Genomic DNA, 21,097 nt, shown 5'->3' on the forward strand with positions numbered 1-21,097 from the left:
GGAATATATAAATAAGTAATTAAGGTCAAACTTCTTCGTGCGACGTTCAACCTCCAGTTTTTATATAAGGTCCTTGGTCGTGACCAACTCGATCTTTAGGGTTCCGCAGCCAAAATGGCTAAAACAAAACCGTTATAGTTTTGCCATGTCTGTCTGTCCACGGCTTTGCTCAGAGACTATCAATGCTAGAAAGCTGTAATTGTGCACGACTATATATGTAAACTACGCCGACAAAATGGTATAATAAAAAATTAAAAAAAATTTTTTTACAGTACTTCCCATAGACGTAAAGTGGGGGTGATTTTTTTTGTCGTCCAATTTTGTAATGTGGGGTATCGTTAGATATGTCTTTTAAAACCATTAGGGGTTACTAAAACAATTTTTCGATTCATTGATGTGTTTGCAAAATATTCAACTTGAAAGTGCAAATTTTCATTAAAGTCGAGCGTCAATTTGAAAAAATTCAGGACGGTAGAAAGTATATCAAACTTACAAGGAAAACTATAGCGGTAAAGTTTTCTTGAGCATTATTAGTAGTTTAAGAGTAAATAGCACTCTAAGATATAAAATATACCTAAACTTGGAATATTCCGTACAAAATACGAAATCCTTAGATTAATATTAGAAAAATATTACTTAATTTTTTCGTTATGGCTTCGGAACCCTATTTCAGGCGTGTCTGACACGCTCTTGGCCGGTTTTTTTTTATAGTCGGCCGTTGCAAGTTGTCAGGTCGAAAAGGTACCGTTGGAGGTTGGATATAAGTAAATTCAATTTATTATTATTATTTTTTTTGTAGTATTTTACTTTCCTCACAGTCGAAATGAAAAGTAAAGTCTCTAACTCGGGTGAAATTACCCATTTTCCCTCGAACTATTGGCGCTCTCACATCGTTCGAGCGCCAGAAATATCTCGGATGAAAATGGGTCACTTTCCACCATTGGTTATCAATCAACTATAGATAAGTTTTTGTATGACTACATAGTTGTTGAAAATGTCATAGAAACTCGCATCGGTGTTGTTGAACTATGAAGTGGCTGAAATAAATGGTTTTGATCAGAATTCGAAGTTTCCTTTCTACAAGAAGGTATCGTAAAATTTTATCGATACTTATAGTAGATTTTTTGTCACCAGCACCAAAAAAAAAGAATAAAAAAATGTGGACTCTGAGAACAGGAACATAGTTTTGGCGGAGGCAGGAGGCTTGCTGTAATATACTAGTTTGTGCTTAATGTAATTGAATTGAATTATTTTTTAGGTCATAAGTAGTATTAATATTATACATACCTGTGTTTGCGTCCTATTCTGTTATATGCGTGTTGTCTTGTACCCGGGTTGCACAACAAAGTTTCATGCCGCCACTCATTTGTGGTCTGGTTTTTACGAGTAGGTAGTTTTATATTTAGCATCGCTACACTTATCCATTTTCTTTTCTTCAATTTGTCTGTTTGTGATTGATATGGTTGGTACTGGTCCGTGTTGATCAATATGTAAATGGTGTAAATTATAATCTTTGCCAGCCAGTTCCTTTTGTCGGAGGCATCGCATCGCAAAAGAAATTGTTTAAAGGTTATTTATTGCCACGACAGCAGTATTGTTGTTGTTTCTTTAAAAAAATATGGCTCTGTCCATTGGAGGACAATTTTGCCAGTGTCTAGTAGTTTTTATTTTGCCGTTGTACGGTAAAAAAAATCTAGAAAACGAAATATGAGAGGTGATGGTGGATGAACGATGACAGCAGTATTGTATTATCTTTTACACTGAGCCACGTCACTTCTCCCTTGTCTATGGTTTTAATTTTTTATTTTTTATTCTCCGTCTGACTGGGGCAAAGGAACTGGCTCATGCATACATGTTTATTTAACGTTTGGGCTCCACAGAAAACCAGCGTTACTGCACATAATGTGCGGCAACACATGCTGAGTGGAGACCCTTTTTGGTATCCTGCCGTAGTAGTAATATAGTTTAGTGCTAGTTTTAGTCTTAGTTTTAGGTGGTACTTATGGAGCCAAAATAAACCTTTCTTTCTTCTTTCTTTCTTTCTTCACCAATATCTGACACAAAAAGCGTGCATAAAAATATCTGATACGACTCTATTTCTAGGGCCGGAAGGACGTGTCAGATATTTTTGCACGCTCCGCTGTGGCGGATATTAATGCTGGTGACTTTACTACATCCATTGATATAAATTTTGGGAATTCCCAGGGGAATTTTGTAAAATTCCGGCATGTCAATTTTAACATTGGTAGTTAAAAAAAATACGTGGGAAGGTTCCCATTGCAGCCTATTTACTGAATAAATGATTTGAATTTGAATTGAATTTGAATTTTTAACTAAATAAAGGCGGGTAAAGGAACTCTAGTTGTACATTTGTCACGGGGTGGTGTCCGGGGAAGTTGTTCGGATGTAAAGGAAGAAGACAGGAATAGGGCAGACAGTGATATTTATTTAGGATAATAATAAAAGGGCACCTGGGAACAAACAGACGCGGTTTTAAGTATCTAAATGGTATGCTTTGACACTGCATCAACTATTTTAAAAATACATAGTTAATCAACTTATGTTTCCGTGCCCAGTTCTTTATTTATATAAATCAATGGCACTGAAGTCCAGTGGCATTACGATCTTAATGATCTTATGAAACTTCACAAAATGCACTGTACAATTATAAAACCTTCCTTCGTATAGGAGTAGTGAATTATGAGCTTGTTATGGAGTTTTAAGAGATTTATAGGATCTAGGATAAAGAGAGGTAAGTGTTCAGCTCGGAGGCTCTGAATAGAATGGCTACTTGACGTAAATTGAACAGGTGTGGAATTTAGAAAAGGAAATTTGAATTTAAATGTTATTTTTTCAAATATGTGCTTAACCAGACAGTACAAAGAGTTAAGATGAAACGAGCTGTATGACACCTCGTTACACATTAAACACAAAAATAATACAAGGAAAACAAAAAGAGGACAAAGGCGAACTTATCCCTAAAAGGGATATTTTCAAGCGAAATGAAATGTATATTTCAGAATCATTTTTTTTGACGGTGGAAGCATTCTACACTTCCACTGAACGTAGATATAGTAAGTGTTTAGTTTTGTAACTAAGGGACCCCATACATCCCTGTATTATTGTTATTATTATTTTTGTTTTTTTTTCTTTAATTGTATTAGTTTTTGAGTATTTTATTTCTTACTATTTTATTTTGAAAAAAAAAATGACTTTCTGACAAGTTTCTTGCGGAGCATTTTTCTTGGCAATGGATGGTCTTTCCGAAGTGCCCATTGCAGCCTTTTTGCTGAATAAATGATTTGAATTTGAATTTAACTTGGTTTGAAAAGGAAAACGTAAAAGATAGACGAACAGTAATTTATACAGTGAGAAGAAAAATAATGAACAATTTAAAGCAGTAACAGGCGGGTTTTATTGAAACAGTTGTGTAATAATGCTAATAATAAAGCTATTTACTATAGCCAGTTGCAATGACAATCCATTGTTACGAGGGGAGGTACATAAATTCGCGGAATGAAGTATTTGTACATTAAATGAAACAATAGGAGTATTTTTCTTTTTCAATATATTTACCCTCGAGTTTAATGAATTTTCAGATCGGCTAATTAATTGATGTAAACCATCAAAAAAATATTTTTTATCTATGCCCTCAAAATGAGCCGAAATTACTTCATCATCGTCACAATTTTTTTTTCCTTGTAGTTCTTTTTTTAAATTTGGGAACAAATAATAATCGCTGGGGGCCAGGTCCGGGCTGTAGAGTGGGTGAACCAGCGATTTGAAGCCGCATCTGTTAAGAGCAGCAGTCGCAATATGGCTCTTGTGAACCGGTGCATTGTCGTGCAACAGCAACATACCCTTTGACAGTTTTCCTCGCCTTTTTCCTTTAATGGCTTCGCGTAGTCTTTCTAATAGCATCGCATAATATGTCCCAGTTATCGTAACACCCTTGTCCTTGTAGTCAATCATGAGAATCCCTTTTGTATCCCAAAAAATCGTTGCCATCACCTTTCCGGCCGATTCTGATACCTTAAACTTCTTCGGAGGGGGTGCACCCTTCTTATGCCACTGCATAGACTCAGGTTCAAAATGATGAACCCAAGTTTGATCTCCAGTCACAATTCCTTCCAATATGTGGGTAGGATTGTCGGGTTAATCTCACTTCGTCGAAAAAGTAACTGGTCTATGTAGCATGTGGTCTAAAAAGCAGCTGGTCTAAGTAGTAAGTGGTCTATGAGGCAACTGGTCTAAGTAGCAAGTGGTCTAAAAAACAACTGGTCTAAGTAGCAAGTGGTCTATAAGAAAGCTGGTCCAATTAGCAAGTGGTCTATAAAGCAGCTGGTCTAAGTAGCAAGTAGTCTAAAACTTAAATGGCCTAAGACACCATAGCCATAGGTCTAAAACGCAAATGGCCTAAGTAACAAGTGGTCTTAAGCTACCTGATAATCGGTTTTAAACGCCACTTGGTCTAAATATGAAGAAGTATTTTATTCCTTAGACCTATATTATGCCTATCTACTAGCTATATAACATACGGTAAAGAAATACGTTCATGTCTAAAATTATTTTTTTAAACAAGCTTTTATTGCCGACTGTACATACTTTCTTTTGCTTAATCAAGGCAATTGTGATGAGCCCAAACACGGCGGGAATATCTTATTGTTTCGTTACTCCATCATCAGTTCAGCTCTATGGTACCATATTATTACATTGTCAGCAAATACACGCATGTAAAGCAAATTTGAGCACAATCGTAAAGTTAAATAAAAGCTTGTCTAGTAGTAGTAGTAAGTTAGTGTTTGGCACGAGTGCTTATAATTTAAATCCGAGAAAGCGAAGGATTCTGGTCAAAAAAGGAATCCTGAGCGTTGCCGAGGGTTTCAAGGCACGAGATGCTAAACAACTTTACAGCCGAGCGAAACACACAATTTTTCACCTCACTAGGTACAGGGAAAAAATAGTAGTTGAATAAAAATAAATTTAATTTAATAAAATAATTGACTATCAACAATAAATTTTTAACAATAAGAATAAAATATTAGGACAATAAGTGGATTTAAATATTTTCATCTCTCCTGTTTGGAAAGTTTAATTTTCATGGGAAGATAGCCGGGTGGTAAATTGCGTGTTCATCTCTAGGGTTGAAAGTAATTTTTTTAACGAATAGCCACGGAGTTGAAGATAATTGAGTTACGTCATATTTTTTCACGTTTCGGCATGGCCATCTAGATGCAGACCAACTAGATTACAGGCCTACCACGCAGTGCAAAATTCGACTTCCGTTTCTTGCCGTCCAGCACACGCTAATAGGATTTAATACGAGAGTGAGTGGGACGGTCCGATTTCAAAGGAATTTCGTGGTAGCCCTCCAGTCAAGTCGGCCGCGGCAAGTGGCCAGTGCGATAATGTTAGAGGTTGGACATCAAGGGTCAATTTAATTTATTTATATCTAAGTAGATACTTGTTAGTTTTAATTCATTATTATTTTTTAATTATCTTACTATATTTTCATTAGTAACTAAGTAATTATTAATTTATATCATATTCACAATACATTATAATTCTGTAAATTTATTTTCCTCACAGTCGAAATGAAAAGTAGAATGTTTAAGTCGGGTTAAATTAAGTACCTATTTTACCCTCGAATTATTTGCGCCAGAAATATCTCAGGTGGAATGGTTCACTTTCCATCCTTGATTATCAAACTAAAAACGAAAACTGCAGGATTTATTAGAAATCATATTTCGAGTAGAAGCTATCCTATCAGACTATCACACATAAGTATGCATGCCAGCAAGCAATCTAAAATTCAAACTTTATTACGTGTATTTTATTGTTTATTCCGCCTGCAGTTTGACTCCCATTGATTTTTGATGTTGTAAATTAATTTGATTTTATCCCACAGGAACACTTTACCGGGATAAAAATATTCTATGTCCTATCCTAGCAGACACACACTGAAATTTTGCACCCACCTACCTGCGTGCTAAATTTTAGCAAATTCCGGTCAGCTGTTTACGCGTGATTGTAACAAACAAACAAACTTTCGCATTTATAATATTAGTGTGAAGTCGTAATGAAGCCTACTCAAAAAGATTTCGTACGTATGGTAGTGAGACTAATTTGTGTTTAGACCACTTGCATTTTTGACGAGATGAGATTTAGATTAAAAACGTTTTAGACTAGTTGCATTTTAGACGAGAAGCGTTTTAGACGAGTTGCATTTTTAGACCAGTTGCGTTTTAGGCGAAAAGCGTTTTAGACCAGCTTGCAGTTGCGTTTTAGACCACTTGCAACTTAGACCAGTTGCCTTATAGACCAGTTGCTACTTAGACCAGCTGTTTTTGAGACCACATGCTACATAGACCAGTTGCTTTTTAGACGAAGTGAGACTAACCCTCACCGCACAGATTCAAAAATTGCTTCGATGCTTCAACTCGTTGTTCCATCTGCTGCGGTTTGAGCATTCTCGGTACCCACTTAGCACTCACTTTCGTCATGCCAAGATGATCATGTAGGATCCTTAAAATTGTTGTATCTGATACACCAACTAATGCAGCTAATTGCTTTTTTTTAAGTCGAGCATCTTCTAATACGAGTTTTTCTACTTTTTGTACAATATCTGACGATGTGACGTCAATCGGCCGTCCTGGGCGAGGGTCGTCTTCAATTGACTCTCTACCACGTTTGAAGAGTCCAGACCACTTGTAAATCATGGTTTTAGCAGGACACTGGTCCCCGTAGACGGCTTTCATTTCATCCATCATAAGTTGTGGAGGTTTTCCTTGCTTCGACAGAAATTTTATCACAGCACGATATTCAATTTGCTCCATAGTGGCACGTTTAATCGGAATAATTTGTTTGAAGGGCTATATCTTTAAAACAAATGACGGTTTTGAATTGACATTTACACATTTTTTTTCTAAAGAGTTTTTGTGCCAGATAAGCAAAGAGGTTTAATACTATTTTACTTTTTTCTACTTCATTCCGCGGACTTTTGGACCTCCCCTTATAATACCGATAACATTTAGTATACAAAAGTACTTACTTACAAAAGTTATACGTACATATTTAATGTTACTTCAATAAAATTATTGACGTGACATTATTGATCAGTTCAGTTCAGTTCAGTTTATTTATTCAAAAACAATTTACATTGTGTATGAACAGAATACCTCAATAAAATAATAATAATAATAATAATAATAAAAAACAACCATTCAATGTTACACCTATAAATATACCTTGATCAATTCTAAAAATAAAAAATGACAACAATAAATTAAAACACAAAAAAATAAATCCATCAAAAGTCCAATATCAGTTTACCTAAGCATGTACTCGTCTATACTGTAGTAGCACTCCTTTAACAAAAACTGCTTTAAGCTATGTTTAAATTTATAATAGCTTGTTATTGTTTTTAATTCAGAGGGTAACCTGTTGAATAATCTCGTCGCCTGATACTTTGCACTGTGCTGAACAACTCTTAATCTAGGACGAATAGCTGGTGGTAATGCCTTGCGTCTGGTATTTTCCCTTATCTGTCTCTTACTATCGGTTTCTGTGTCGTTGAGGGTTTTTTTTTATCTGCGAGTAACACCATAATAAAATACTTCTCCAAAGTAAAATACTTCTATAAGTATTTGGGTCGTACTTTGAGCCCTTTTTGTATAATGGCAAAATTTGGGCAATTTTAAGCTGTTCCGGGAAAACGCCCGTTTCGTAGCAATTGTTGAAAAAATTTGCAAGTGGAACCGCGAGTACATCTATATTGTCCTTTATTATAGTAATTATGATTCTATTACTTATCTTGAGTATTATGTTATTCTTTGATTTATTTGATTTTAGGTTTCTGTGCCAATTGACGACCTCCCAAATACTCTTTGTACAATTTTTAGCTGCAGCTATTTCAGACTGAACAGTTAGTTGTTTCGCCTTCTTGATGACTCTTCTAAAGAGTGTTATATATCTGGCGCGGTAATTTACGACTGAGGCATCGTCCGTTCTTTGTGAGCTGCGATTAGAAATCACACACACACACACACACACACACACACATGCGCTGGCGATTGTTGACGGTTTTTTCTTCTTCTTTTTTTGATTTCTTATTATTATTATTTTTTGTTTATATTTTTTATACATGTTAATATCCTTGTCTTTAATGATAAAAAATACGGCTAAGTTCTTATATTCCCAAGTATGTCTCTAAATTGCACTCCAGGTTCTCAAGATACAGGCTCAGCCTAGTTTGAGGACCGCCAGATATTTCTTTGTTGTATAATTTATGTCTAATGTTTTAAGCGAATAAATGATTATTATTATTATTCTCTTTATTTATTTTTATTCTTAGGGTTAGGTTTTTATAATAGTTATAAGAAGTAAAATACAGAAAAGTACATACAAAATAAAAATATTATAAAAACCTAACCTAGTTTGCCGCCGGTAACGGGTAGGGCCCAAGCTACCGGTGGTCAGGGCCGCAGAGTGAGGAACCTCCGGACGATGCGTGCCGTGTCCAGAAGTACCGCCTTCTGTATCTGGCCCTTGATCCAGCCATCTAGCGAGAGTCTCTTGAGATGTTGGTCGAGACTCTTCGCTATTAGACCGTTTGCCGAAACGACTATCGGACAATGATCGTCGAGTCAACATCCCACATAGCAGTCACCTCGTGAGCCAAGTCAAGGTACTTGCTGAGTTTGTCCTTCTCGGCCTTCACGAGGTTCTCGTCATGTGGGATGGTGATATCAACGAGCACTGCCTGGCGGTTTGATCGATCTGTCAGCACGATATCAGGCTTATTGGCTACAATAGTCCTGTCCGTGATGACAGATCGATCCCAATAGAGCGTGGCACGACCATTTTCAAGAACTGGCGCAGGGACATACCTATAATACGGCACCTCAGAGTCTACAAGGCCGTATCGAAGAGCAAGTTGCTGGTGGATAATCCTGGCTACTAAGTTATGTCTGTGCAAATACTCACCGTTAGCAAGATGAGAACAACCGGAGATAATATGCCTGAGTGATTCCCCAGGACGGCGGCATGCCCGACAAATGTCGACCGTACCGTCCTTCAGGATATACCTCCGGTAGTTGTTCGTCATGATAACTTCGTCAGCAATTGCACACACAAAACCCTCGGTTTCCCCAAAGAGGTCCCCGAAACGTAGCCAGGTCACCGACGCGAGAAGGTCTACATCAGGCCCTGTTAGGGTCTTGTAGAACCGCCGTGTAGCTCCTTGCTCTTCCATACGTTCTTGCGATCTTCCGTGCTCATTACCATAGGACTGCGCCAATTTTCGTTTGCCAAGGATAGCGGGGTGAGGTGTCTGTCTACTGCCACAACATCGCGATGCATCCCACACTCGTTGCTAAGGAAATAATTCCTAAGGCTGCATACCTCGCGGTTGTGGAGATTTTTGGCATTAAGAAAGCCGCGACCTCCACATTTCCGTGGGATGTACAGCCTCATAACCGACGAACCATGGCATAAAAATAAATAAAATAAATATTCATGGGATACTTGACACCAATTGACTTATACTCCATTCAGGATAACATTGGACTCTAGAAGATCACAGAAGAAGGGGTTCTAAACATTTTTTGTTAATTCATTGATGATGATGATGATGATCAATAAAAGAAAAAGATGAAGTCATAATTTTTGATTATTTTGTAAGTAGATTAATACGGAATGTACTTACAAAATAACACATTATTAATACGTAATTCGCTACATAATATTAATTCAATTTATATTTATACATTTATTTAATTATTGTGTTTCGTGGGATCATCCACTCTTATTTCTAAAATATCGCCAAGCTCCTGCTATGAAGTTCAAGCTTTTTCCATTCCAAATTTCATAAAATTTGAAGCAGTGCTTTAGTTGTGAAAAGTTAACTATTGTATATGATTAAAGGTCCAACACATTTAGATTCAAACTGTCGAAAAAAAAAATGTAAATAATTGTGTTTCGCAGTGGTCGAAGCTAGACGTGCTTGAAGCAATTATTAATTTCTAAAAGTTAATAGTGTGCTATCAAATAAATATAGACCTTAAAGTAACAGTGTTACGAGTCAATTCCCTAATCACTAAACTTGGACTTGTGACATTGTGCTGCCGAGTTGTTTACATCTTATGCGCGTTCGAGAACAAAAGAGCGGCGAGACCCAGGACCATTTCTTTTATTCCGTTGGCAGCTGTGCCCTTAGGTGCCCTTAGTGTAAGGTTTCGGTTACAAAATAAGTCTCGATCGCGTTTGCGTTAAAATCTCATTGATGATGATGATGATGATCAATAAAAGAAAAAGATGAAGTCATAATTTTTGATTATTTTGTAAGTAGATTAATACGGAATGTACTTACAAAATAACACATTATTAATACGTAATTCGCTACATAATATTAATTCAATTTATATTTATACATTTATTTAATTATTGTGTTTCGTGGACTCATCCGCTCTTATTCCCTGTTTAAAAATATCGCCAAATTTGCTCGTTTGCCAACCAGTCGAATAAAAAAAATTCTACTCGTAGCTCCTGCTATGAAGTTCAAGCTTTTTCCATTCCAAATTTCATAAAATTTGAAGCAGTGCTTTAGTTGTAAAAAGTTAACTATTGTATATGATTAAAGGTCCAACACATTTAGATTCAAACTGTCGAAAAAAAATATGTAAATAATTGTGTTTCGCAGTGGTCGAAGCTAGACGTGCTTGACGCAAGTATTAATTTCTAAAAAGTTAAAAGTGTGCTATCAAACAAATATAGACCTTAAAGTAACAGTGTTACGAGTCAATTCCCTAATCACTAAACTTGGACTTGTGACACTGTGCTGCCGAGTTGTTTACAGCTTATGCGCGTTCGAGAACAAAAGAGCGGCGAGACCCAGGACCATTTCTTTTATTCCGTTGGCAGCTGTGCCCTTAGGTGCCCTTAGTGTAAGGTTTCGGTTACAAAATAAGTCTCGATCTCGTTTGCGTTAAAATCTCAATTTGTATGGAAACACGAACATCGCAAACGTGCCACTAGAGGCGCTGTTCGTGTTTCCATATAAATTGAAGAGATTTAACGCGACGCGATCACTATTTTGTAAGAAGGGCTCTTTTTGAAGCAAAACAATACTTAATACAAGTGAATAAGAACTACTGCAACTTGTTTTGTGCTAAAATGAGTCTCCTACGATCTCCGAAAAACGCATGAGGTGGATCCCAACCCGATTTATCGAAGTTGTGAGATAGTTAAAGTCCATTCCGAAAACGAAAAGAACCTGAGTTGGACTTTTCTGTGAAAGAGGCAATCACTAGTCTTCGTACCGAGTTGATGTCATCAACTAGTCAAAATCAAACCCTACGCAATGAGTTGAAGACACTTTTGACCAGTTTTTCTAACGCGCAAAGTGAAAATATCAATAAAATGCAGCAAGATGTGAACGAAATTAAAGATCAATTAAGTGGAATTAGAATTTCTACGCAAAATATTACCGAGGAACAAAATATATTAAAATCTGAGATAAATCAACTTAAAACTCAGTCCACTAAAAATGAAAACAACATAAAATGTATTCAGTATGATGCAAACATATGTAAGAACTTGCAAGCGCCGTCTACATCACAAACCACATCCATTGCGTGCGAGGATGTTTTTATGGAATGCCAGGAACGGATACAACGCCAAAAAAACGTAATTATAATGGGTATACCCGAACTTCGAACGGCTAATAAAAAGGATAGACTAGATTTCGACAAAAGGGAAATAATGAAGTACATTACACCCATAGATGAAAATTTCCCTCAACCACTAAAAATTTACAGACTAGGCAAATACCTGAAAAAAATCGCCCAATTAAGGCATGCTTTGAATCCGAACAATCGGTAATGAAACTCTTACAGAATAAATCCCAACTTGAGGGAGATATTAAATTGTACTCGGATCAAACAAATAACCAGCAAAATTACCTGAAACGCCTAAAAGAGGAGTTAACGAGGCGTCAAGAGAACGGTGAAACTGGTCTTTCGATCAAGTACATCAAAGGAACGCCTAAGATAATTGTGCAAGAACGGACAAAAAACTAACATCTTATCGAATTACATCCTCCATTGTCACCGATAACAACAAACCAAGTAAGCCTATTAACATTAACTATGCCGTATTCGATAAATACCAGCAAATACCACATTGCTCACATTCATTAAATTTTTTCTACGCAAATTATACGCAGCATAGTGGCACCGGGAAAACTGGATGAGCTGCAATGTATCCTGGCCTCTGTACCAGATACTACTCATTTGATTTTATTCACTGAAACATGGATAAAAACAGAAAACGAAGCAAAACTTTTTCAAATACCGGGATGTTACCATTACTACAACATTAGAACTGATTTAAGAGGTGGTGAGGTTTCAATTTTTGTTCGAGACAGTATAGATCATAGTTTGTACCAGATACTACTCATTTGATTTTACTCACTGAAACATGGATAAAAACAGAAAACGAAGCAAAACTTTTTCAAATACCGGGATGTTACCATTACTACAACATTAGAACTGATTTAAGAGGTGGTGGGGTTTCAATTTTTGTTCGAGACAGTAGAGATCATAGTTTGACTCATGAAAAATACTCTGGTGGTAACAATTTTTTATGGATCACATTAACTAAAATGTCTCTCAATATCGGAGCTATATATAAACCCGGGCGAACAAATTTTAACGAGTTTATTACAAAATTCGAACAGCAACTTGAAGAAAATAAAAGATCAATTGTCTTCGGTGATTTCAACATCGACTTGTTGTCAATTGACCAAATGGCTCTGCTCTGCAATATAAAACTATAATTGAGAATTCTGGCTACAATCTTATAAACAAAATTAATGAGAGTTATTGTACCCGAGAGACTACAACATGCAAAACTATCCTGGATCATGTCCATACAAGCCTAATTGAAGACATTTTCAACTTTTATATTATAGACTCAGCGTTATCTGATCACAAAGAGATATACCTCCAGCTGTTAAAAAGAAAACCCAAACAAATAACAAGGACAAAATACGAGGCAGTAGACTGTAAAAAACTACCTATACTTATACATGAAAGAGGTGGAACTTGCAAGTACAGATCATGACTATTCCAAATTAGAACAGAAAATTAAAACAACTATTGAAAGATCCAAATGCATAAAAACAAAAATAATGAACCTACCTAGAGAAGAATGGATTAACAAAACAATTATTTCTGGAATAAATGCTCGAAATATTCTATGGCGAAAGCTAAGGAAAAATCCACAAGACGAAATGCTACGCAAGGACTTCGTACGTGAAAGAAACAAACTTACAGTTCTTATTAGGAAAACTAAAAACAAGTTTTATAATAGTGCTATTGAAAAATGTGTCAATAATCCCAAGAAAACGTGGAGTCTAATAAACTCCCTATCTAAAAACAAAATCAAATCAAATTACATACCTTCGAAACTTCAAACTCAATCGGGGACAATAACAGAACCACAAATGATTTGCGAATATTTTAATGAATATTTTACAACTATTGGCTCAAAATTGTGCGATAATATTCCGGTAAAATTTAAATTGGATGATGAGGCGCCTAGTGGTCCAAATAGCTGCATAGGTAATCTACAACACTTAGCTCCAACTACAGTAGAAGAAGTATCTAAGATCATCTCCAATTTGGACTCTAATGCCAGTGCAGGTGCAGATGGTATTAATACTAAGAGCATAAAGTGTATAAGTAGTTTCATCGTCGAGGAGCTGACTGACTGTATCAATGAATGCTTCCAGAAAGGCGAATTTCCGGACTCTTTAAAGATTGCTAAAGTGACCCCTATTTATAAATCGGGCCCAAAGTCAGATCCTGGAAACCACCGTCCCATATCGGTACTGCCTATAAATTCAAAAATATTTGAAAAAATAATTTATATTAGACTATAAGGGTATTTGGATTCAATAAATTTTCTATTTAAAAGACAATATGGCTTTCGTTCAAAAAGTAACACATCATCAGCCTCCATCGACCTAGTAACCAAAAATAAAAACAATATTGCACTAGGCGTATTCATAGACTTATAAGGAAGGCTTTTGATACAGTCAGTCATAGCCTATTACTAAACAAATTGAAATCAATTGGAATTACGGGCAGCGCTTTAAGCATTTTTCAATCTTACTTAAAAAATAGATACCAGGTAGTAAAAATAGAACAATACAGTAGTTCTCCTTTACCTATTACTTACGGCGTGCCACAGGGATCAATCCTGGGTCCTTTGCTCTTTTTAATCTACGTTAAAAATCTACATGAAGTAGGACTGCGGGGCCATTTAAATCTATATGCAGACGATACATGCCTATTTTTTTTCAGAGACTCGCTTTCTGATATCATGCAACAAGCTCAACTAGATCTGGATCTATTGTTCAATTGGTTTCAGCGCAATTTACTAACAATAAATACCACCAAAACTTGTTACATAATTTTCTCGGCTAAAAATAAAAAAACTAGAAAAAAATTGTCATCTACATAAATGGCGAGAAACTAGAAGAGAAGGAGCATGAAAGGTACCTAGGATTGATCGTTGATAGCAAACTGACATGGAAGCCCCATATTGCTAGCATCGTGCCCAAACTATCATCTTTGACGGGGGCAATATATAGAATAGTAGGCTGTCTCCCTAAGAACATTCGCGTCACCATCTATAATTCTTTAGTCAAACCACATCTAGAGTATCTGGTGGAAGTTTGGGCTAATGCAGCACCGACCAATCTTAAAGGTCTTCAAATTGCACAGAATAAGATTCTAAAAACTTTATTTCACTATGATTTCTTAACACCCTCCAAAAATTATATAAAGAAATAAAAGTAATGTACTTGAAACAAATATATGCCTACAAGACATAATATTATATTTATATAGTAGAGGTACTCAGCAGGATGTCAGTATTCTTAATGTTCATCTGACACGCTCGAGTAAATTTCAATACCCTCTTGGGCTCCCCTGCTAAGTATCGGCTAAAAGTCCTGACTGACTGACTGATATATCAACGCACAGCCCAACCCACTGAAGAAGCTAAACGCCTGAAATTTGGCATACATATACCTTAATTGACATAGAGGTACACTAAATAAATGGGAATAAATGGGATTTACGTTGTCACTTTAAAATGGCACTATTTCCATTACTATAATTATAAGAGACTTCAAATTTGGCATGCAAGTAGGTAATACTAACTGCTAAAAATCGTTTTCAGGATTTTCGAAATTCCCACGAGATAGGAAATAAATGGGATTTATATTTTCACTTTCAAGTGACCCTATTTACGTAACTATTATTAAGAAACTTCAAATTTGGCATGCAAGTAGCTAATACTAACAGCTAAAAACAATTTTCAGAATTTACCGAAATTGCTACGGGATAAGGAACAAGGCGTATTACTATTTTATAGTAGCCATCTAGCTGATTTAGAGACTTGATATTTGAAACATATATTTCTAGAGAGTCATAGAGGTATCTAGGTAAAAAAGTATAATAAAACGACCGTCTTGTGTTTCAAAAAGGGAACTGAATTTATTGTTTTTTTTTTCTATTTAAAGTCATAGACAATTAACCATAGATATAATACAACACCCCCAGAGAGAGAGAGAGACAGAGAGATTTATTTACACATGGTCGATACACAGAAAAAACACGTTAGGAAGAAATAATAATTAAAAAAATAAACGTCGAATAGTATAAGTTGGGGCCCACTCAGCATAATGTTGCGGCAAGCCACAACGCTGTTTTTCAGTGGGACCCATTAAAGGTAAACACATAAAATAAAGACATAATATACACACTAGGCTGTGACGACACGAACGCCAGCGGAAGGTAGTATAACCCTCGCAGACACTTCTCGATCGCTCAGTCCACTTCGAGCACCAGCCAGGTGTTGACTTGAAGTTGGAGCACCAAGCACAGCTTTGATTAGCTACCACGGGTAAGTGCAAACTGATGCGCTGGAGTTGGACCGAAAAACGTAGTTTCACATAATTGGGCATTTTCACTTTAAGTGGCGCTTTTTTTTTTTTTAGAGTTAGATAATGGGGTAATTAATCTCCTTACTCAGAATTACGAGCACTCTTGATTAGAATGAAGAAAAAAAATGTGTAATTTTTTTGTCACCTTTGTAACTTTTTTTTTATACAGAATCAGAATCATTTATTATCAATAACTGTTGCATAATGAACACATGCACACACATATATACATAGGTACAGATGCCAAAAGAACAGGCATGACTCGTCATTGCAAATTTCATTTAATAATATAATAATCAAATAATTTAATAATAATAATAATAGTCAAATCCAACGTAGTGCAAATAAATAATTCAATCCCCCAAGGAAGTGTAACTTCTTGTTTACTATTTTTAATATATATAAATGACCTTCCAAAAATAATAAAAGAGACGTGTGTCTTGTTTGCAGATGACATATCTATACTAACTTCCTGCACGGACAGCATAAAATTGCACCAAGATCTGAATAATCTTTTTGATCAGCTTATAAATTGGATGAATGATCATAACTTAGAAATAAATTTTTTCAAAAACAAAATTAATACAGTTCAGACCATACCAAAAAACTCCTCTAGACATAAACTTTTCATTTAACGGCTCAAAAATAGATTGCGTAAATACTTTTACATTACTCGGATTCGAAATCGATTCGAATGTCAATTGGAAAGCGCACATCAGTAAGCTCAAAACCAAACTGTCTAGTTTCGCTTACGCTTTAAGTGAACTAAAAAAAAACACAAATATGAAATCTGCACTAGCCGCTTATTACGCATATGCCTATTCGCGACTTAAATACGGCATTATCTTATGGGAACAGCACTGATATTCAGGATATATTTACTTTACAAAAAAGATGTATACGGATACTCGCCAATATTAAGAGTCCGGAAAGTTGCAAGCCGCATTTTATAACACTTGAAATTTTAACACTGACATCCTTATATATCTTTGAGATTTGCAAACATGTTAGGAAATACCCACAGTTTTATACAAAGCAAAAAGACAAAACAAGACGCTTTGAAACAAGATTTAAAAACAATTTAGTTACTCTGACTGGATCGAAACTAAAACTGCACAAATCATCTCCAAACTCGATGGCAATTAAATTTATAATAAAATGAGTGACCAATTCAAAAATGAGGAAGATGATATTAAATTTAACAAAACTACTGAAGCAATTCTTGATAAAAAAAGTTATTACTCGCTTGAAGAATATTTAAAGAATAATTATCACAGAGTCTACCTAAACCTACCTACCTACCTAATCTAAATTAAATTAAAACATATTTTTAGCAATGCCATTGTTTATCCACTCATTGACACATCGTTTAAGATAAGACTATGATACTAACATTAAATCGTCCTGACATACCTATAAAATAATATTCACTAATAATTATCGACTTATTCGAATAACATTCTGACATACGAGTATTGCGTGACTACAATTATTAATGTTACTGATATTGTCTTTTAATTATTCTTTTCTATTTTGATTTTGTATTATTGCCACAACTTTAATTAATTCTAAGATACCAATTTATTGTTTTGGAAACTCTCTCTCTCTTAAAAATGCTGCGCCCTTCCGGGTTTCATAATGTTAGTGTTAGTGCTGTACTGTACTTTTGACATGTGAATTGCATTTAAATAAATAAATAAATAAATAAATAATGACTTATTTCGAATAGATATTTTATACAGCGTGTATTTTTGATACTACCTCAAACTTTAAGGGTAGTTAGCGGAGGCTCTAATAATCACGTTTCAAACCTGTAACGTATTAATTCGAATTTATTTTTATTGTAATAAATGCACAATGTAATTTAATATTCAGGGGTTAAAATAAGCAAAAGCTGACCTATCTGCGTATCTATTTGCTTCTTGCCTAAGATGAAAACTAAGAAAGTTAGTTCGTGTAATTTAATTGTAAGTAATTATTTTTATCCCATTTGTCTTATTTTTTTATTGTAAAATTATTGCAAACTTAGTTACAATGTGCAAAGTATGGATTGTTTATATAGTATACCAGAAAAAACATGATAATAGTACATTATGATACAAGTGTGCTATGTTGGTCATTACACTCGAGTCGGTTTTTAAGCCTGAGCCGAAGGCGAAGGCTTAATGGAGACGAAAAGTGTAATGACCAATGCTCACGTGTTTCATACGACGTTTTTCAACACACTTGCGAGGAAAAGTAAATAAAAGTTCACATTTATTTAAAAACTTTAATTATTGAAACAGTTATTAAAAGTACAATTATTGAAATGATATGCTACCGCCTTATGAGGCATTTGTACTGTATGTTTAATTGTATTATTAATTATTTCATTGCTTTGTTCTTGGGTATTTGTAAATGTCGGTGATAATGCAACATTCTGAAAGGAGGTAGAAGAACATTGCGTTTCATCATTAGCAAACGTATGAAATCCCAAATCATCATTGGCATATGAGGTGGAAGGACGCGGTTCAGGGCAGAACTTCTTGGATTGTGGCTCCAAATGGATTGCTTGTGTTATTTTGGCACTTATGTCGGCTTTATTTTGGATGGAGTCCTCAATATATGACTCGGCGACATTATTAGATCGCCATCCCCCATGGCGTTTTAAAGTCAATATATCGGCTCCTGAATTAGCCAGCAATGTAGCTGAAGTCCGCCTAAAACTGTGTCCGGTGTAAGCGTCAGCCTGTGGTAAGCCTAAAAACTTGGCAATTTCTCTAGGCATCGATCCAAATTTGTTCACTCCGATAGGCTGACTCGTGCATTTGCCGTTTTGAAAATTTTGGAAGAACCGGTCAGATTTTCCTTTTGTTGAACGTAAACTTTCATATTTTTTCACTATTTCATAAAATGGTCCGTGAATAGTAAATGACCGAGGAATTTTATTTTTAGTGTTCGGAATTTTGACAAGTAGCATCTCTCCGTGATTCTCTATATCTTTTGTCGTAATGTTGTTTAATTCCTGACGCCTACAGGCACCAGTAATTCCGAATATTAATGCGACCTGAAAATAAATAAAATCATAATTAAGTTATAATAATCGTACTTAGTTCCTATTATATCAACACTCACAATACCGCCTACAAATATTATAATAATGAATACAAAACTAAATAGTGGAACTGACCTTTGTCGCTAGATATTGATTATCCGGTGCTTCTTTAATGAACTTCTCCACTTCATTAGGTGTTAAAACCTTGGATTTTCGACTGTAAAAGCCGTCTGAACGTCTTTTCAAGAATGCAGTTAGATTGGTGTACGCTTTGATGTCAATTGCATTTTTATTCTGCACGGTACTCTTCAACATAGAATATATACACCAAAGCGAACTAGGTTTATACCTCTTCGCCAGTTCACTAAAGTAAGCCATGAACACGTTTTCTGAGAAAGAGCTTGCATTTTTGCTATTTTTCCATTGAATGAAATTTGCGTAGGCTTGCATGTATTTATCTTTTGATTTTGAGGGCAAAAGACTATCACTCGCATTTTGCGCTTCAACTATGATATCTGGCGGCGTACACTCGATAAGTAATTCTTCGTTATCTAAATTCGACATTTTACAAAACAACACTAACGAAATGCAATACTGTGAATAAACTTAACAAACAGAAACCCATTTAAAAGATGGCGGCCGTAATTTTTTTTTTCGCGCGCTCAGCGCTGCATGCGCGCGCAAGTCTGAGATAAGGGCACCGGCAAAGTAGCTAATCAGCCACATATTTATAAATTTTGAAATTGGGTATTTATAGTTAAAAATACACCGTCAAATTATAAATACCAACAAGCTAACAAGCAGTTTCATGAAATTCTTTAATTATTTATCACATTTTGAATTGAATTTTATATTTACGCAAATAACTACTTAGCTGTTTTCGAAACATTAATACTTCTTGCTAATATTTAAAAGATATGTAATGAAAAGGCACTAGTGCGATAATGTAATGTAAAAGGCACGGCATGGGTAATATTCTGCATTATCAGTGTAAATACGCTGTAATAAGACCTACTTTACGAGCAGGTGTGTTGAAAACATTATTACCATTTTTATTTCTCGTTCGGTTTTGGCATTAGTGATTATATTAACCATAATTATATTAAGAAGACTTACTATGTTTTTATTTTCTAAATATTAACAATTCATGTGAGCAATGAAGTTGTAACATTAGAAACAATCTGGGCAAGCAAATAGTATTAGTGAATTTCAATAGAAAATCGCTAATACTATTAGCTTATAATTTGTTATGCAATTGGGCCCTGTTTGTTACTAAAAAACACCATTTCATCTTTTTATTTTAACCTGCAATATGAATGCAACAGACTTTGTTATTTTATTACAATTAAAATTAGTAGGACGGTGTGAAAAAAGCGTCTAAAATGAGGGTAAATCGTTTTTCTACCGCCGATGGGTATTTGTGTCGCCTATTTTGTTTGGTATTATTGTACGAGTAGATGCACATTCAGTTGCGGTGTGTTGTGAATAACCTTTGCAACAAGTGTTTTATGTTTGATTTGTGATATTCATTTTAATTACCTACTATAATGAGTCGATCCCGTGCAAAACACATGTTGCATTATTGTCAATACGTTGACCCAACAGAACAAAGTCGCGGTAAGTAAAAAGTTAACTATGGATACCAATAAAGTTTAGGTATTTTCATTGGTTATACTCAATATGTAAAACACAATTAATCATCGACTGGCTTTAGTTACAGTAGTGGCAGTTACGAGTTTATGTATACATATTTATTTTAGGTGAGACTTCTTCGAAAACATATTCTTCTTTAGAGCAAAATAGTGCATATAAAAATTTCGAACATCCTGAGAAAGACAACTCCGAAGGTTTTAGTGAAGGCCCATTAGGAAATCTTCGTCAACATCAGATGCCATATTTTTAAATGACGGTAAGGATAAAATTTTCAGTGTTCATATAAAAGTATTACAATAAATATCGTTTAAGTTTATATTATTATCGGAATCATAATTAGGTAGCTAAATTATTATATTAATGTTTAAGGTGAACATTTAATTTTATTCAAAAAT

General features: G+C 35.1%; 1 protein-coding gene across 1 annotated transcript; it reads right to left on the bottom strand.

The window, feature by feature from the left end:
- Positions 1 to 18,095: 18,095 nt before the first annotated feature.
- LOC141440333 (uncharacterized) lies at positions 18,096 to 19,956 on the bottom strand. The gene is made up of 2 exons (XM_074104839.1): positions 19,185 to 19,956; positions 18,096 to 19,061 (listed from the first exon to the last, which is right to left on the bottom strand). Exons 1-2 carry the CDS (start codon positions 19,611 to 19,613, stop codon positions 18,285 to 18,287), a joined length of 1,206 nt encoding a protein of 401 aa, XP_073960940.1. The 5' UTR covers positions 19,614 to 19,956; the 3' UTR covers positions 18,096 to 18,284.
- Between the last annotated feature and the right edge of the window lie 1,141 nt (positions 19,957 to 21,097).

This window comes from Choristoneura fumiferana, chromosome 22 (assembly GCF_025370935.1).
Source record: "Choristoneura fumiferana chromosome 22, NRCan_CFum_1, whole genome shotgun sequence".
NCBI lineage: Eukaryota > Metazoa > Arthropoda > Insecta > Lepidoptera > Tortricidae > Choristoneura > Choristoneura fumiferana.